Source organism: Schistocerca gregaria, chromosome 11 (assembly GCF_023897955.1).
Source record: "Schistocerca gregaria isolate iqSchGreg1 chromosome 11, iqSchGreg1.2, whole genome shotgun sequence".
NCBI classification, from domain to species: Eukaryota; Metazoa; Arthropoda; class Insecta; order Orthoptera; family Acrididae; genus Schistocerca; species Schistocerca gregaria.
The window spans coordinates 65,785,056-65,805,687 of NC_064930.1; the positions used below are offsets into that span (position 1 = coordinate 65,785,056).

The following is a 20,632-nucleotide window of genomic DNA, read 5'->3' on the forward strand; positions in this document are numbered from 1 at the left end:
GTTGAGTGATACTCAATAAATAAATTAGTGGAATTAGAAAATAGATGAAAAACTTAGTTTAGTTTAGAAGAATTACACACTGGCAAACAGCGGGCAGAGCAGAAGGAGCAATGACCGTGAAGACAGCACGTTCAGGAGAAGCCATCGCCCTCCCCACATAAGCGGACGCTGTCGATTCAGCCGTCAGGACATCGCCCGACCGCCTCACGTGTTTCTCAGTTGTCACATGTGATCAAACGCCGTCGCCTACATTCCAAGAGCCAATCACCGACGTTAAGAAGATTCTTCGAGAAGCTTTTCAATGCGACAGAAGAGGCAATGACCGTGAAGTCGCTCACTAAACTGAAGTAAATAAATATGCGAGATGCAGTGGGCCCGACAGGAGTAGTTTTCAGTTCAGTTTCGGAGCTGAAGACCGTCATACAGTAAGAGACTACATCGTACACAGAAGCACCAAGTCCGCCGCTGTAATGGAACAGTAAGGTTTTCCTAACATGTTCGTGTTGAAAGAGTGCTTACTTAGTCACAAATTCCCATGTCGACGATTGGTACATTCGAGGCTGTCGCAAACTGGAATCAACTTTTACCTAACGACATCTAGGCGAACACAATGGCCACCCATTCGCCCATACACTGACCTGACGAAATTCATGGGGTACTTCCTAACATTGTATTGGACCTGTTCGTGCCTGGCATAGTGCGGCAATTCGATGTGGCATGGAGTCCAAAAGTCTTTCCAACTCCCCTGCACAATATTGAGCCACACTGCCTCTAGCCGGCCGCTGTGGCCGAGCGGTTCTAGGCCCTTCAGTCTCGAACCGCGCCGCTGCTACGGTTGCAGGTTCGAATCGTGCCTCAGGCATGGATGTGTGTGATGTCCTTAGGTTAGTAAGGTTCAAGTAGTTCAAAGTCTAGGGGACTGAAATGAAATGAAATGATCGTATGGCATTGTTGGCCGGGAGGCCCCATGCGAGGAAGTTCGGCCGCCTTATTGCAAGTCCTTTTTAGTTGACGCCACTTCGGCGACTTTCGAGTCAATGATGATGAAAATGATGATGAAAGACACACAACACCATCACTAGGAAGAGTAAATCCCTGACCCCACCAGGAATCGAATCCGAGCCGCTGTGGGCGGGAAGCGAGAATGGAACCGTAAGACCACGAGCTGTGGACTAGGGGTCTGATGACCTCCGATGTTAAGTCCGATAGTGCAACTTCAGCTGGAAAGACCACATAGATAATATTGTGGGGAAGGCGGGCCAAAGGTTGCGTTTCATTGGCAGGACACTTAGAAGATGCAGCAAGTCCATTAAAGAGACAGCTTACACTACACTCGTTCGCCCTCTGTTAGAATATTGCTGCGCGGTGTGGGATCCTTACCAGGTGGGATTGACGGAGGACATCGAAACGGTGCAAGAAAGAGCAGATCGTTTTGTATTATCACGTAATAGGGGAGGGAGTGTGGCAGGTATGATACCCGAGTTGGGATGGAAGTCGTTATAGCAAAGACGTTTTTCGTCGCGCCGAGATCTTTTTACGACATTTCAATCACCAACTTTCTCTTCCGAATATGAAAATATTTCTTTGAACCCAACCTACATAGGTAGGAATGATCATCAAAATAAAATAAGAGAAATCAGAGCTCGAACAGAAAGGTTTAGGTGTTCGTTTTTCCCGCGCGCTCTTCGGGAGTGGAATGGTAGAGAGATAGTATGATTGTGGTTCGATGAACCCTCTGCCAAGCACTTAAATGTGAATTGCAGAGTAGTCATGTAGATGTAGATGTAGAGCCATTTGAGCCACGCTGCCTCTATATAATCCCCCATAATGACGAAAATAGGGCCCACGCAGGATATTGTGCGTGAACTGATCTCTCAATTATGTCCCACAAGCGTTGAGTGAGATTAATGTTGGGCGATATGGGTGGCCAAACCATTTGCCCTGACTGTACACAATGTTCTTCAAACCAATCGCAAACAGTGATGGCACTATGTCACCTATAAAAATTTCACCATTGTTTGGATACGTGAAGTTGGAAGTTTGTGGTAAGTTCATATGCGACCAAACTGCTGAGGTCATCAGCCCCTAGGCTCACCCAGTACTTAATCTAAGTTAAAGTAACTTACGCCAAGGACAACACACACACCCACGCCTGAGGGAAGACTCAAACCTTCGACGGGGGGAGCTGCTCGAATCGTGGCAAGCTGCGCGAATTGTGGCAAGGTGCCTCAGACCGCACAGCTATCCAGTGTGGCCGTGAAGTTTGCTGCGAATGGTCTCCAAGTAGGTGAATGTAACCATTTCCAGTCAACGGGGCCAGAGGACCCAGTCCATTCCATGTAGACACAGCCCACACCGTCATGGAACTACCACCAAGTTGTACAGTGCCTTGTTGACGACTTGGGTCCATGGCTTGGTGGGGCCTGCACCACACTCGAACTTTAAAATCACCTCTTACCAATTGGAACTTATCTAACGAGGCCACGGTTTTCCAGTCGTCTAGGATCTAGTCGGTAAGATCACGAACCCAGGTGTAGTCTTGCTCTTCGCAAAGGCACTCGTGTTGGTCTTCTGCCGCCATAGCCTATTAATGATAACGTTCGCTGCACTGTGCTGGATGGACGAGAATTAGTCACTGCATATCCACCGTATCCTGCGTGGACTGTAACGAAGGGTTCTTAATACGCATTAGGTGTGATTACATCATGAAGTATGTTGCGTGCTGGGGACATCTATGGCACAGCAGCTGCTGACAGTAGTGGATCTGAGGCGGCGCCTGGTCAGACACCAGTGTTTTCTAGTTTTGATGCCGTTCTGCAGTTGGACATACCGTGCGTGCTGGCGACGGATGTGGCTCAGAAGCTGCAGACGGTAAGGACCTGCTATAGAGTCATGCAGCTCACTGGTGTTTTCTGCTTTTACTCTGCAGTCAGTATGTATTAGCAATATATGCACATTGGGGTTTGCAGATCAGCCAGGATATAGCATGGCTCTGTTAAAGACACTTTATGTATGTTGCGGGACAGGCCTTGCGTTGGGCCACTGGTAGAGGGAAAACAAATGCTTGTTGTTTCTTGTTGTGGTCTTCAGTCCTGAGACTGGTTTGATGCAGCTCTCCATGCTACTATATCCTGTGCAAGCTTCCTCATCTCCCAGTACCTACTGCAACCTACATCCTTCTGAATCTGCTTAGTGTATTCATCTCTTGGTCTCCCTCTACGATTTTTACCTTCCACGCTGCCCTCCAATGCTAAATTTGTGATCCCTTGAAGCCTCAGAACATGTCCTACCAAATGGTCCCTTCTTCTAGTTAAGTCGTGCCACAAATTTATCTTCTCTCCAATTCTGTTCAATACCCCCTCATTAGTTATGTCAACTACCCATCTAATCTTCAGCATTCTTTTGTAGCACCATATTTCGAAAGCTTCTATTCTCTTCTTGTCTAAACTATTTATCGTCCATGTTTCACTTCCATACATGGCCACACTCCATAGAAACGACTTCCTGACACTTAAATATATACGCGATGTTAACAAATTTCTCTTCTTCAGAAACGCTTTCCTTGCCATTGCCAGTCTATATTTTATATCCTCTCTACTTCGACCATCATCAGTTATTTTGCTCCCCAAATAGCAAAACTCCTTTACTACTTTGTCTCATTTCCCAAGCCAATTCCCTCTGCTTCACCCGACTTAATTCGACTTCATTCCATTATCCTCTTTTAGCTTTTGTTGATGTTCCACCATATCTTAAGGACAGCTTACGTCCTGTGCTGTGGTGGGATGGAATTGCCATGAGGTGCCCATTTTGCCTTCTGCTCACACGTCACTTCAGCCCTCTGTGGAAAGTTCCAGATGCTGCTGTTCCATCTATATAAGTTGAACATTATGACAGTGATTTTGAACTCCTGATGGTGAAGATGGTGGAACTAGTATCAAAAACTCAAATGCTTTTTTTTTGAAGTGATAGGGTTTGTAAACTGACAGGATTTTAATCAAACATTCCTCTGCAAAAGGCTCTGACAGTACATGCTCAGAACTACTTGATAATTGTGTGTCTGAGATGGAGCCCTGTGTGACACCACTGTTTTTTTCAGTTTTTATGTTATTCCGCAGGTGAATGCATAATGTGTGCTTTCAATGTTCTTTGTCAGGCCTTTCGTTGGACCCTTGGTACAAGAACAGCATATGCTCAGAAGTACTTGATAGCGATAGACCCAAGATGGAGCCCTGCAGGACACCAGTATTTTACTTTTGCTGTCATGTGATGCCTGCTTTTCATGTATCATGTAGATTGATGGACAGGGATTTCATGGGGATGGAGGTAGAGGAAAGGCGAGGCAAGTGCTCAGAAGTAATCGATAGTGGTGGGACCAAGATGGAGCCCAACAGAACACCAGTATTTCACTTTTTACGTCTTTCTGCAGATGGATATGCAATACTTACTTTCCATTTACCATGTACATTGGCAGACAGGATTTTCATGGGAACACTGGAAAAGGAAAAGAAACTTCTCAAAGTACACAATAGCGATGTGACCCAAGATGGAGCTCTGTGGGACACCAGTGAGCTCTTTTTTATGTCGCTCTGCAGATGGACGTGTGGTGCTTGCTTTCCATGTATAATATACGTTGCTGTGCAGGCGTTTCGTGGGTCCACTCATAGAGGAACAGCAAGTGTGCTGAAGATTTCGACAGTAGTGGACCTTCGATGAAGCCCTGTGGGACACTAGTGCTTTTTGTTTTTCTTTTACTTTTTTATGTCGCTCTGCAGATGGTCATGCAGTGCATGCTTTCTGCATACCATGTACATCTACATCTACATCCATACTCCGCAAGCCACGCGACGGTGTGTGGCGGAGGGTACCTTGAGTACCTCTATCGGTTCCCCCTTCTATTCCAGTCTCGTATTGTTCGTGGAAAGAAGGTTTGTCGGTATTCTTCTGTGTGCGCTCTAATCCCTCTGATTTTATCCTCACGGTCTCTTCCGGAGATATACTTGGGAGGGAGCAATATACTGCTTGACTCCTCGGTGAAGGTATGTTCTCGAAACTTTAACAAAAACCCGTACCGAGCTACTGAGCTTCTCTCCTGCAGAGTCTTCCACTGGAGTTTATCTACCATCTCCGTCACGCTTTCGCGATTACTAAATGATCCTGTAACGAAGCGCGCTGTTCTCCGTTGGATCTTCTCTATCTCTTCTATCAACCCTATCTGGTACGGATCCCACACTGCTGAGCAGTATTCAAGCAGCGGGTGAACAAGCGTACTGTAATCTACTTCCTTTGTTTTCGGATTGCATTTCCTTAGGATTCTTCCAATGAATCTCTGTCTGGCACCTGCTTTACCGACGAACATCTTTATATGATCATTCCATTTTAAATCACTCCTAATGCGTACTCCAAGATAATTTACGGAATTAGCTCCTTTCAGTTGCTGACCTGCTATATTGTAGCTAAATGATAAGGAGTCTATCTTTCTATGTATTCGCAGCACATTACATTGTCGGACAGGCCTTTCGAGGGACCACTCTTCGGAGGACGAGTGTACTGAAGTTTTCGACAAAAGTGGACCCGAGATGGAGCCCTGCGGGACACAGTGCTTTTTACTTTTCTTATCTGGTTCTGCAGACGGACGTGCGGTGCGTCCTGGTGACGGACGCGCTGCTGGTGTGCAAGCCGGCCGGGAGGCGGCGCGGCTCGGCCTCCAGGGCGGGGGCGGCGCTGCGGGTGGTACGTCCGCCCTACCTGGTGGAGCGGCTGCGCGTGGCAGAGCTCCCCTCCGGCCTGGGCGTCGCCGTCGTCTACCTGAGCGAGTGGCGCACCGCCGTGCACGCCTTCACCCTCTCCAGCAACGACCCCAGGACCGTCCGGGTGAGTCTCACGTCACTCACTAGTCCGGTCAGATGTCATGTAACTGACGGGTACTCGTTCATGGAGCTAGTGGGAAACAACTCACTTGTTCATTTTAAATCACTCCTAATGCGTACTCCTAGATAATTTATGGAATTAACTCCTTTCATTTGGTGATCTGCTCTATTGTGGCTAAATGATAGGGATCTTTCTTTCTACGTATTCGCAGCACATTACATTGTCGGACAGGCCTTTCGAGGGACCACTCTTCGGAAGACGAGTGTACTAAAGTTTTCGACAATAGTGGACCCGAGATGGAGCCCTGCGGGACACAGTAGAACCCAAGTAGAACACAAATTAAATCAGGTATTCTTTCCAGAATGAGATTTTCACTGTGCAGGGGAGTGTGCGCTGATATGCAATGTCCTGGCAGATTAAAACTGTGTGCCGGAGCGAGACTCGAAGTCGGGACCTTTGCCTTTTGCGGGCGACTGCTCTACCAACTGAGCTACCCAAGCACGACTCACGCCCCGTCCTCACAGCTTTACTTCTGCCTCGTCTCCTACATTCCAAACTTTACAGAAGCTCTCCTGCGAACCTCGCAGAACTAGCACTCCCGAAAAAAAGGATATTGTGGAGACATGGCTTAGCCATAGACTTGAGGATATTTCCAGAAAGAGATTTTCGCTCTGCAGCGGAGTGTGCACTGATATGAAACTTCCTGGCAGATTAAAACTGTGTGTCCGACCGAGACTCCAACTCGGGACGTTTGCCTTCCGCGGGCAAGTGCTCTACCAACTCAGCTACCCAAGCACGACTCACGCCCCGTCCTCACAGCTTTACTTCTGCCTCGTCTCCTACATTCCAAACTTTACAGAAGCTCTCCTGCCAACCTTGCAGAACTAGCCCTTCTCAAAACATCCCCCAGGCTGTGTCAAACCCATGTCTCCCCAATATCCTTTCTTTCAGGAGTGCTAGTTCTGCGAGGTTCGCAGGAGAGCTTCTGTAAAGTTTGGAAGGTAGGAGACGAGGTACTGGCGGAAGTAAAGCTGTGAACACGGGGCGTGAGTCGTGCTTGGGTAGCTCAGTTGGTAGAGCACTTGCCCATGAAAGGCAAAGATCCCGAGCCTCGGTCCGGCACACAGCTTTAATCTCCCAGCACGTTTCAGGTATTCTTTGTACTACAATTTTGTTATTTGCTGTCCTCGAGGCAACGGCCTTGCCACAGTGGCTACACTTGTTCCCGTGAGATCACCGTAGTTAAGCGTCGTCAGGCGTGGTTGGCACTTGGATGTGTGTCCATCCGGGCCGCCATGCACTGTTGCCATTTTTTGGGGTGCACTCAGCCTCGTGATGCCAATTGAGAAGCTACTCGACCGAGTAGTAACAGCTTCAGTCAAAAATACCATCACAATGACAGGGAGAGCGGAGTGCTAACCTCAAGCCCCTCCTATCTACATCCTGCCTGAGGATGATACGGCGGTCGGATGGTCCCAGTAGGCCACTCGTGGCATGAAGGAGTGAGAGTGCTGTCCTTGACGTTACAGTTTTATGACCAGCATTGTACTCGTCATTTCCTTCTGCTTAGGGGACTGATGACCGCGTAGTTTGGTCCCTTCTCCAATCCAACCAACCAACCAACCAACCTTCTTCTTAGACTGAAGAATGACATTTTTCACCAGATTGTCTACAAAATTTTCCATTTTACGTGACCCGCACAGACTGTATGATGCTGAGGTCCCATACCCTGGGCTGGCCGGTGTGGCCGAGCGGTTCTAGGCACTTCAGTCTGGAACTGCGAGGCTGCTATGGTTGCAGGTTCGAATCGTGCCTCGGGCATCAAGGTGTGTGATGTCCTTAGGTTAGTTAGGTTTCAGTGGTTCGAAGTTCTAGGGGACTGATGACCTCAGAAATTAAGTCCCATAGTGCTCGGAGCCACTTGAACCATACCCCGAGAAGCATAGGGGACGATGCGACAAACGCACCCTGCCGTACTAGGTAAGGTCCTCCGTCCGTAATGGGGATGAATGATGCTGATGATGACTACACAACAACACCGAGTCATCTCGAGGCTGGGAAGAATCCCCGACGCCGCCGGGACTCGAACCCGGGACCCACTGTGCCTGAAGCGAGAATGCTACCGCAAGACCGCGAGCTGCAGACACCAGACTGGATATGAAATTTATTATTCATTTTTCACACAAACAGTTTTGGGCATTGCCCATTCTCCGGTTTGTCTCTAGTAACACATGTCACTACTTTCCCCAATCCCAAACGTGACAACCATTTTCTTCTGTGTTGGCGCCACATTCTCAATAAATTTGAAGAACCATTCTCAATAAATTTGAAGAACGACATTTTTCACCAAATGGTTCAAATGGCTCTGAGCACTATGGGGCTTAACATCTGAGATCATCAGCCAGCTAGAACTTAGAACTACTTAAACGTAACTAACCTAAGGACATCACACACACCCATGCCCGAGGCAGGATTCGAACCTGCGACCGTAGCGGTCGCGCGGTTCCAGACTGAAACGCCTAGAACCGCTCGGCCACAGCGCCTGGCTTTTCACCAGATTGTCTACGAAATTTTTCATTTATTGTTCCGTCGTGGCCCGCACATGTAACAGCTCGTTGCGTGAGTGTATATTGTGTTTTTACTAGGAAATGTTGCAAAATGACGTATGACGACTGTGCTTTCCACAGTTATGCACGGCATGCGATTTTTAAATTAATGCCGACGGTGATGTAGCGACGTGTGTCATTAGAGACACACTTGAAAATGGGCAGTGACCGAAACCGGTATTGAGGAGAATAAATAAAATATTTTATGCACAGTCTGGTGGAAAAATGTCGATCTTCAAATTGTACCAGGCATTGTGTCACGACAATTTTAGGTACACTACCCGAGGGTAGCTCTTTTTTTTTAAAATTTTTATACTTTTATACTCCTTGGTGTCCGCGGCTTGTGGTCTCACGGTAGCGTTCTCGCTTCGCGAGCACTGGGTCCCGGGTTAGATTCCCGGTGGGGTCAGGGATTTTCACCTGCCTCGAGATGACTGGGTGTTGTGTTGTCTTCATCATCATCGTTCATACCTATTACGGTCGGAGGAAGGCAGTGGCAAAACATCTTCACTAAGACCTTGCCTAGTATGGCGGCGCGGGTGTGCAGCATCGTTCATCTACTCCATGTCAAGGAGTATGGGACTTCATCATCGCACGTTGGTCTCATTCCATTGCATAAAGAATGTGCTGTTTGTGATTTGGTCTCAGTTGGAAATTGGGAAGGGGTACCTCAAGGTCCTTGTATTTTGCAAAAAACTTTAAACGGTATAAAACTAAGATATACTCTCCATATCACTACACAGCTAAAATGGTCGCCCGATACCTGTTTTAACAAAGTATAGGAGCAACAAAAATTTGATTTTAAGTGTTTCATATAATTTTTGACCGAATTTAAGAATTTCAGATGCAGCCATAATCTACTCTTCACGTTAATGATTCACCACAATAACTCATGTATTACAATCACAAACAGTGTATGTGTCTTGAGAAGGCATAAGTCAGTCACAGCGCAAACGTTACGTAGACTATATTCATCCAGCATTGGACACTCAGCGACTTATAGAAAACTTTACTCACAATTCCAAACCTTTTCTTGCTCACACTGCCCCACACAAAATGATTAAGAGAAATAGAACATTTTACTGGTTAGTGTGCTGTCCACCTCCGTAGCTGGGTGGTCATCCAGACAGACCTTCATACGGCAGACCCGGGTTCGATTCCCAATACTGCCACGTATTTCTCCTCGATGGGAGACCTGGACCGAGGTGCGCTCAGCCTTGTGATGCCAACTGAGGAGCTGTCTGACTGAGATGTAGCGCCTCAAAGTTTAGAACGCCAACGATGATTGTGTTGACCACATGCTCCTGCATACCGCATCTGATGATGTATGATTGAGGATGATTTGGCGGTCAGTGGTCTATCGCGCATCTATCTGTTACTACTACCACTTAAATTTTCGCTATTCCTACAGTAAAACATTATGTTTTAACCTATTACTTGTTTACTACTAATTCTTATCGCAATGAGTCGGCCGCTGTGGCCGAGCGGTTGTAGGTGCTTCAGTCCGGAACCGCGCGTCTGCTACGGTCGCAGGTTCGAATCCTGCCTCGTGCACGGATGTGTGTGATGTCCTTAGGTTAGTTAGGTTTAAGTAGTTCTAAGTTCTAGGGGACTGATGACCTGAAATGTCAAGTCCCATAGTGTTCAGAGCCGTCTGAACCATCTATTCGCAATACATTTCGCAGACAGTAGCCACATATACCGCTGGATGTGTCTGCAAAATTATATCATTGTGTGGCACATGGTTCTGGTGGTATGAGGAGCTCAGGTGGGCATTTGGTGTGTTTTTCCTACAACTGCGATGAAAAGTGCAAGGATTCGGAGAAAAATTGCGCCATTGGTAGGTTTGTGGGAGAAACTTGGCGTCCCTAACTCAGCCATACCATTGTGGCGTCCCTAGCTCATCGTAATAGCATGTGGGAGCTGGCGTACTGCATTTACGTAACTGCTCACACCATGACCTGATGCTAAGTTAATATGATGGAGACAGACTAGAATAAAATTTTTTACCTTTATTGCCTGTTACCACGACTCATAGTACAAAAAGTGCCCTATGTGATCCAAAGTATTCGGACAACTCGCTGAAAATGAGATACAAGATTGTGGTGCCCTACAGCAGTAATGCTGGAATTCAATATGGTGTTGGCCCAGCCTTAGCCTTGATAACAGCTTCCACTCTCGCAGGCATGCATTGAGTCAAGTGTTGGAAGGTTTCTTCTGGAATCGCAAACCATTCTTCACGGAGTGCTGCACTGAGGAGAGTCATCGACGTCGGTCGGTGAGGCCTGGCAGCAAGTCGATATTCCAAAACATGCCATTCTATACGATTCAGGTCAGGACTCAGTGCAGGCCAGTCCATTACAGGGATGTTGTTCTCGTGTAACCACTCCGCCACAGGTTGTGAATTATGAACAGGTGCTCGATCGTGTTGAAAAATGGAACCGCCATCCCCCGCATTGGTCTTCAACAGTGGGAAGCAAGAAGGTGCTTAAAACATCAATGTAAGCCTGTGCTGTGATAGCGGCACGCAAAACAACCGTGGTCCAAGCCCCCTCCATGAAAAACACGACCACACCGTAACACCACCGCCTCCGAATTTTACTGTTGGCACTACACACGCTAGAAGATGACGTTCACCGGGCATTCGCCACACCCACACCCTGCCATCGGACCGCCACATTGTGTACCGTGATTCGTCACTCCACACTACTTTTTTCCACTGTTCAATTGTCCAATGTTCTCTGCTTACACCAAGCGAGGCGTCGTTTCGCATTTACCGGCGTGATGTGTGGCTTGTGAGAAGCCTATCGACCATGTAATCCAAGTTTCCTCACCTCCCGCCAAACTGTCATAGTACTTGCAGTGGATCCTGATGCAGTTTGGAATTCCAGTGTGATGGTCTGGATAGATGTCTGCCTATTACACATTACGATTCTCTTCAACTGTCAGTGGTCTCTGTCAGTCAACAGACGAGGTCGGCCTGTACTATTTTGTGCTGTACGTGTCCCTTCAGGTTTCCACGTCACTAGCACATCGGAAACAGTGGACCTTGGCATGTTTAGGAGTGTGGAAATCTCACATACAGACGTATGACACAAGTGACATCCATATCACCCAACGACGTTCGAAGTCCGTGAGTTCCACGGAGCGCCTCTTTCTGCTCTCTCGCGATGTCTAATGACTACTGAGGTCGCTGATACGAAGCACCTGGCTGTAGGTGGCAGCACAATGCACCTAATGTGAAAAACGTATGTATTTAGGAGCGTCCGGATACTTTTGATCACATAGTGTGTGATGTCGTAAACAGTGAGGTGGGGGAAAAACTAGCTTTTGCTAAGCAAAACGGACGACAAATTACCAAAATGTTGCTCATTCAGTGTTTGATAATGAGAACTCATTCATCCATGAGATCTCTGTTCCGTAAAGAATCGGTGGCGGAGTGAAAAAAGGGGGGAGAGTAACAAAATGTTGCTCATTCAGTGTTTGATAATGAGAACTCATTCATCCGTGAGATCTCTGTTCCTTAAAGAATCGGTGGCGGAGTGAAAAAAGGGGGGAGAGTAACTGGGTATAGATAAGTAGCTGATCAGTCAATGCATTCATTACTTTCAGTTCACTTATTAATTTAGTAATGTGCTGCATTACTTTCAGTAATCATTCCCAACACCCCCACGTACAATTTTTTTTAGCTGCTGATGATTTGCAGAGCTCCATGTGCCTGATGCCTCTTAGTTTTGGAAGATTAACAATCCTGGTACCAGGGTTTTTCCGCTTCACCTAGTCATAAAGACCCCAAGTGATTTACTGAGGATATGGCGACTGTATACTAATGAACCTACATAACAACATAGAATTCGGCAGTCGAATGCAGCAGTTCTCATTCTGTTTTCAAAAATTTTTTGTTTAAGAAACAAAAGGAAAGTTAGATTGGAGTCATAAAGTGACAGTCAGTACACACAACCGTGTATAAATTCCAATGTGCCATAAATTTAAACTTGAAAAAGTTCACTGCATATAATTGAATCAGAGGGAGAAAGTCATAAATTTCGGAGATAATAATAGCTGTCAAAACAAGGGGAATATACACTTCGCTGACAACGGTCATGGAGTACCTACCAATATCGTTATGAAACAAAGGATGTAGCAGCAAGGGTTTACAAGAAGGCGGCATTCCAGCATGTAGCCATTTTATGTTCAATAATAAATGAATAACTTAGGTTGAGTAAAATAATTAAAAGAAATATTGAATATCATTTACATATTGTCCTCAGTGCTGTGCGGATGGATCATGAAAGCGTTGTGGATTCTCAGTATTAGTAACATGAACTGATGTTCTGGTAAAAGACACGAAATTACGTGTTCTGCAGGTATCTCTTCCAGAAAGACAACGATATAATTTTGCAGATACATCGAGCAGTGTATGTGGATACTGCCTGCCAAGTGTATTGCAAATAGAATTAGTAGTAAAGAAGTAACAAGGAGAGAATGATAACATTGAATATACAATGCGAGGAATTGAGTAGATATTACTAGATCCCATAAATGAACTTCCACTTAACAAAATATGAGCGACATGTGAGCCTTTGTGAGTTAGAACTCACTAAACGTTCTGTGAACCGAATGATTGCAAAATATCTGTAGGAATCTTTAGACCACACAATTGGAATGACCTGCATATCATCTATTAACCACCATGGCAAAGTAACTGGAAACAGCTCGCCCAAAACCAATATTGAAGATCTCTTTACTGCATCACGCCACCTCCACAACACTTGGCAGAAAGCAATGCAATCCACATTCGAATCTCTACAGCTATACAGTGTGTTTGCTACATGCATGCCCCACATTGGTTAACACGAGTAGAACCATACCACAGGTGCAAACACATCTCAGCAGTGTCACAAAGAGATAAATAAAATACTTTGGCTCGTCTAAACATAGCTGACAATAGGATGTCTTTGCTGAATACTGCAAAGGTAATTTGCAATTTTAAAAGTAGAAATTGTGAGCAAAATAAATGTGCAATTTAGCAAGCATTTTTCACCTATTCCATCCTCTAGTGAATATAAATTTGAAAACTTAGTAAACCACGGAATAATGTAGATAGAGAGGTAAAAATTGACACATATGCTTGGAATGACATGGGGTTTTATTAGAACAAAAAAAAACAAAGTTCACAAAATTTCCGACAGATGCAAGTCATTTGGTGACGATCGTGTGCTCAGCCGCCACTTTCGTCATGCTTGGCCCCCCAGGTCTCCAGACCTCAGTCCGCGCGATTATTGGCTTTGGGGTTACTTGAAGTCGCAGGTGTATCGTGATCGACCGACATCGCTAGCGATGCTGAAAGACAACATCCGACGCCAATGCCTCACCGTAACTCCGGACATGCTTTACATTGCTGTTCACAACATTATTCCTCGACTACAGCTATTGTTGAGGAATGGTGGTGGACATATTGAGCATTTCCTGTAAACAACGTCATCTTTGCTTTGTCTTACTTTGTCATGCTAATTATTGCTATTCTGATCAGATGAAGCGCCATCTGTCCGACATTTTTTGAACTTTTGTATTTTTTTTGTTCTAATAAAACCCCGTGTCATTCCAAGCATGTGTGTCAATATGTACCTCTCTATCTACATTATTCCGTGATTCATTCAGTTTTCAAATGCAGATGGCCTGGTCCCAATTGCAGATGTTATCTCAACAAATACGCATAATTTTATGCAGTTGGTACTGCAAATTCTGCTACTAAAACCTTTCCACTATTGTAAGGCTCTTCTGTATGTAACCAGAACGTAGCCATCCTCTGGTGTCTAATACAGTTCGGTGCAACTTGACAATATTTAGTATACTACTCAATGCATCCCACTCTATTACTGTCTATCTGGACTGCAAAGTGTACCTTCCCCATCTCTTTCTCTATCTATGTATGTGTGTGTGTGTGTGTGTGTGTGTGTGTGTGTGTGTGTGTGTGTGTGTATGTGTGCATGCACCCAGGCGCGTCCACGTATGTTTCTTGGCTCAATTGTTCTGATATGTGGCTTTGCCCGGTGTATATAGAGATGGTACAATGTCCACAGGACCAATATGTTATGATATAAATGGCCTGGTCCCCATTGCAGATGTTCTCTCAACAAATATACATAATTTTCTATGGCTGGTACCACAACGTATACTATTAAAGCTTTTTTACTATTGTGAGGCTTTCTTATATGTAGTCAGAACATCACCATCCTTTGGTGACTAATATGGTCTAGTACACTTGGCACTATTTAGTAAACTTCTGCGCACACGGTTCTGTTACTGTCTATATGGTCTGCAAAGTGTGTCCCCCCCATGTCTCTCTCTCTCTCTCTCTCTCTCTCTCTCTCTCTCTCTCCATATATATAAAAGGTACTGCCAAACTTTCAGGAAACATTCCTGACACACAAAGAAAGAAAATATGTTATGTGGACATGTGTCCGGAAATGCTTACTTTCCATGTTGAGCACATTTTATTACTTCTCTTCAAATCACATTAATCATGGCATGGTAACACACAGCAACAGAACGTACCAGCGTGACTTCAAACACTTTGTACAGGAAATGTTCAAAATGTCCTCCGTTAGCGAGGATACGTGCATCCACCCTCCGTCGCACGGAATCCCTGATGCGCTGATTCAGCCCTGGAGAATGGCGTATTGTATCACAGCCGTCCACAACACGAGCACGAAGAGTCTCTGCATTTGGTACCGCGGTTGCGTAGACTAGAGCTTTCAAATGCCCCCATAAATGAAAGTCAAGAGGGTTGAGGTCAGGAGAGCGTGGAGGCCACGGAATTGGTCCGCCTCTACCAGTCCGTCGGTCACCGAATCTGTTGTCGAGAAGCGTACGAACACTTCGACTGAAATGGGCTGGAGCTCCATCGTGCACGAACCACATGTTGTGTCGTACTTGTAAGGGCACATGTTCTAGCAGCACAGGCAGAGTATCCCGTATGAAATCGTGATAACGTGCTCCATTGAGCGTAGGTGGAAAAACATGGGGCCTAATCGAGGCATCACCAGCAATGCCTGCCCAAACGTTCACAGAACATCTGTGTCGATGACGTGATTGCACAATTGCGTGCGGATTCTCGTCAGACCACAAATGTTGATTGTGAAAATTTACAATTTGATCACGTAAAGAGAACATTTGCACTGAAATGAGGATTGACACATTGTCGGATGAACCATTCGCAGAAGTGTACCCGTGGAGGCCAATCAGCTGCTGATAGTGCCTGCACACGCTGTACACGGTACGGAAACAACTGGTTCTCCCGTAGCACTCTCCATACAGTGACGTGGGCAACGTTACCTTGAACAGCAGCAACTTCTCTGATGCTGACATTAGGGTTATCGTCAACTGCACGAAGAATTTCCTCGTCCATTGCAGGTGTCCTCGTCGTTCTAGGTCTTCCCCAGTCGCGAGTCGTAGGCTGGAATGTTCCGTGCTCCCTAAGACGCCGATCAATTGCTTCGAACGTCTTCCTGTCGGGACACCTTCGTTCTGTAAATCTGTCTCGATACAAACGTACCGCGCCACGGCTATTGCCCCGTGCTAATCCGTACGCCAAATGGGCATCTGCCAACTCCGCGTTTGTAAACATTGCACTGACTGCTAAATCACGTTCGTGATGAACACTAACCTGTTGATGCTACGTACTGATGTGCTTGATGCTAGTACTGTAGAGCAATGAGTAGGATGTCAACACAAGCACCGAAGTCAACATTACCTTCCTTCAATTGGGCCAACTGGCGGTGAATGGAGGAAGTACAGTACATACTGACGAAACTAAAATGAGCTCTAACATGGAAATTAAGCGTTTCCGGACACATGTCCACATAACATATTTTCTTTATTTGTGTGTGAGGAATGTTTCCTGGAAGTTTGGCCGTACCTCTTTGTAACACCCTGTATAGGGACTGCAAAGTGTGCCTCTCCCTTCTCTTTCTCCCTATATACTCTCTAATTACACAATTGGTTGGTTGGTTCAAATGGCTCTATGCGCTATGAGACTTAACGTCTATGGTGTGTGTGTGTGTGTGTGTGTGTGCGTGCGTGCGTGCGTGCGGCTGAGCTCACGAGTAGTGGTGTGTGGCTTTCGTAGGTTTGGGTGGAGGCAGTGCAGCGCGCGCAGGACCTGTACGCGACGGCGCGAATGGCCTGGTCTCCGGCGCCACAGCTGTCTTCCCCAGTCGGGGCGGCGCCGCCCCTGCCTCTTTCCCACGTGGGGGTGGCACAGCAGCAGCAGATGGGGGCGGCAGAGCCGCAGCCGGAGTGGCCAGGGGCGGCGACGGGGGCGGCAGCGGGGGCGGCAGCCGAGGCGATGCCGCACAGCCCCCGGCTGGAGTCCAGTAGGAGCAGCCGCCTCTCCAGCCTGGCACACTCGCACAGGTACTTCTGAGTTGTCCAGTCGATGGCGACTACTATATCGGAATTGTCGTTATATGGCAGATGTGCCCTCAGGTGACAGAAGCCGTGGGGTACCTCCTAATATCTACATCTACACCCATACTCCGCAAGCCACGCGACGGTGTGTGGCGGAGGGTACCTTGAGTACCTCTATCGGTTCTCCCTTCTATTCCAGTCTCGTATTGTTCGCGGAAAGAAGGATTGTCGGTATGCTTCTGTGTGCGCTCTGATCCCTCTGATTTTATCCTCACGGTATCTTCGCGAGATATACTTGGGAGGGAGCAATATACTGCTTGACTCCTCGGTGAAGGTATGTTCTCAAAACTTTAACAAAAACCCTTACCGAGCTACTGAGCGTCTCTCCTGCAGAGTCTTCCACTGGAGTTTATCTATCATCTCCGTCACGCTTTCGCGATTACTAAATGATCCTGTAACTAAGCGCGCTGCTCTCCGTTGGATCTTCTCTATCTCTTCTATCAACCCTACCTGGTACGGATCCCACACCGGTGAGCAGTATTCGAGCAGCGGGCGAACAAGCGTACTGTAACCTACTTCCTTTGTTGTCGGATTGCATTTCCTTAGGATTCTTCCAATGAATCTCTGTCTGGCACCTGCTTTACCGACGATCAACTTTATATGATCACTCCATTTTAAATCATTCCTAATGCGTACTCCCAGATAATTTATGGAATTAACTGCTTCCAGTTGCTGACCTGCTATATTGTAGCTAAATAATAAGGGATCTTTCATTCTATGTTCTCGCAGCACATTGCACTTGTCTACATTGAGATTCAATTGCCATTCCCTTCACCATGCGTCAATTCGCTGCAGATCCTCCTGCATTTCAGTACAATTTTCCATTGTTACAACCTCTCGATATACCACAACATCTTCCGCAAAGAGCCGCAGTGGACTTCCGATGTCATACACAAGGTCATTTATGTATATTGTGAATAGCAACGGTCCTACGACACTCCCCTGCGGCACACCTGAAATCACTCTTACTTCGGAGGACTTCTCTCCATTGAGAATGACATGCTGCGTTCTGTTATCTAGGACGTCTTCAATCCAATCACACAGTTGTTCTGATAGTCCATATGCTCTTATTTTTTTCATTAAACGACTGTGGGGAACTGTGTCGAACGCCTTGCGGAAGTCAAGAAACACGGCATCTACCTGTGAACCCGTGTCTATGGCCCTCTGAGTCTCGTGGACGAATAGCGCGAGCTGGGTTTCACACGTCCGTCTTTTTCGAAAGCCATGCTGATTCCTACAGAGTAGATTTCTAGTCTCCAGAAAAGTCATCACACTCAAACATAATGCGTGTTCCAAAATTCTACAACTGATCGACGTTAGAGATATAGGTCTATAGTTCTGCACATCTGTTCGACGTCCCTTCTTGAAAACGGGGATGACCTGTGCCCCTTTCCAATCCTTTGGAACGCTACCCTCTTCCAGAGACCTACGGTACACCGCTGCAAGAACTCAGACCACCTCCTGCCCATCACAGTGCATGAACTCGACATGGCACGAACTTGACAAGTCTTCGCAAGACCCTCGCGGAAATATTGAGCCCTACTGCCTCTATAACGTCCCGTAACTTGGAACTGTTGCCAGTGCAGGATTTTGTGCAGCAACTGACCTCCCATAATCTCCAATGGGATTCATGTCAGGCGATCTGGATGTACAAATCATCTACTCGAACTGTCCTGAATGTTCTTCAAACCAGTCTTGAACACTAGTGACCAAAAAAATAAAAAGAAAGGTTCAAATGGCTCTGAGCACTATGGGACTTAACATCTGTGGTCATCAGTCCATCAGTCCCTTAGAACTTAGAACTACTTAAACCTAACTAACCTAAGGACATCACACACATCCATGCCCGAGGCAGGATTCGAACCTGTGACCGTAGCAGTCGTGCGGTTACGGACTGAGCGCCTTAACCGCTAGACCACCGCGGCCGGCAGTGGCCCAGTGGCAGGGCACATGAAACTTTCGTTACTATTTGTGATCATGTAGCCAAACATAACCGTTTCCAGTCAATGGCTGGTTCAGTTGGGTCAGGGAACTCGGTCCACTCCACAAAAACACAGCCCACATCATTATGGAGTCATAACCAGCTTGCACAGTACCTTGTTGTCAACCTGGGTCTGTGGCTTCATGGGGTCTGTACCTCACTCGAATCTTACCAGCAGCTCTTCCCAGCTGAAGCTGGGACTCATCTGAGCAGGCAACAGTTTCCCAGTCATCTAGAGCGCAACCGGTATGGTCACAATTGAAGGAGATGTGTCACAGACAGTGTTGGGCTGTTAGCACATGCACTCGCATCGGTCATGTGCTGTCACAGCACATTAACGCCAAATTCCGCCACACTGTCCTAATTGATACGTTAGTCGTACATCCCATAGTAATTTCTGCTGTTATTGCAGGCAGCGTTGCTTGTCAGTTAGCACTGACAACTCTATGCAAACACTGCTGCTTTCGGTCGTTACGTGAAGGCTGTCGGCCACTGCGTTTTCCTTGGTGTGAGGTAATGCCTGAAATTTATACTACCGGCACAATATTGACACTGTGGATCTGAGAATACTGAATTCTCTAACGAATTCTGAAATGGAATGCCCCATGCGTCTAGTTCCAACTACCATTCTGCGATAAAAGACTATTATTTCTCGCCGTCTGGCCGTAAGCACATTGGAAACCTTTCCAATGAAATGCCTGAGTACAATGTACTGCAGTCAACAAATGCACTGCCCTTTTATACGTCATGAACGCTAAACTACCGTCATCTGTATACATGCATCTCACTATCTCATTACTTTTGTCATCTCATAGTAACATTGATATTCTTGCATCAGTGTGTCACACTGTTGATGTATCCACAATATCAACAACTTCTCTGATATATCTACACAACTGGCCATTAAAATTGCTACACCACGAAGATGACACGCTATAGACGCGAAATTTAACAGACAGGAAGAAGATGCTGTGATATGCAAATGATTAGCTTTTCAGAGCATTCACACAAGGTTGGCGCCGGTGGCGACACCTACAACGTGCTGACAAGAGGAAAGTTTCCAACCGATTTCTCATACACAAACAGCAGTTGACCGGCGTGGCCTGGTGAAACGTCGTAATGCCTCGTGTAAGGAGGAGAAATGCAAACCATCACGTTTTCGAATTTGATAAAGGTCGGATTGTAGCCTATCGCGATTGCGGTTTATCGTATCGCGACATTGCTGCTCGCGTTGGTTGAGATCCAATGACTGTTAGCAGAATACGAGATCGGTGGGTTCAGGAGGGTAATACGGAACGCCGTGCTGTATCGCAACAGCCTTGTATCACTAGCAGTCGAGATGACAGGCATCTTATCAGCATGGCTGTAACGGATCGTGCAGCCACGTCTCGATCCCTGAGTCAACAGATGGGGACGTTTGCAAGACAACAACCATCTGCACGAACAGTTCGACGACGTTCGCAGCAGCACGGACTATCAGCTCGGAGACTGTGGCTGCGGTTACCCTTGACGCAGCATCACAGACAGCAGCGCCTGCGATGGTGTACTTGACGACGAACCTGGGTGCACGAATGGCAGAACGTCATTTTTTCGGATGAATCCAGGTTCTGTTTACAGGTGGTCGCATCCATGTTTGGCGACATCGCGGTGAACGCACATTGCAAGCGTGTATTCGTCATCGCCATACTCGCGTATCACCCGGCGT

At 46.6% G+C, this 20,632-nt stretch overlaps 1 protein-coding gene across 1 annotated transcript in view; it reads left to right on the plus strand.

The window, feature by feature from the left end:
• Nucleotides 1–20,632, plus strand: part of LOC126295469 (pleckstrin homology domain-containing family G member 5) — a 1,663,439-nt gene that overhangs the window by 1,601,636 nt on the left and 41,171 nt on the right. Inside the window, exons 19-20 of the mRNA XM_049988005.1 lie at nt 5,629–5,871; nt 16,606–16,892. Coding sequence (XP_049843962.1) covers nt 5,629–5,871; nt 16,606–16,892 — 530 coding nt within the window. The remainder of the gene's footprint in view (nt 1–5,628; nt 5,872–16,605; nt 16,893–20,632) is intronic.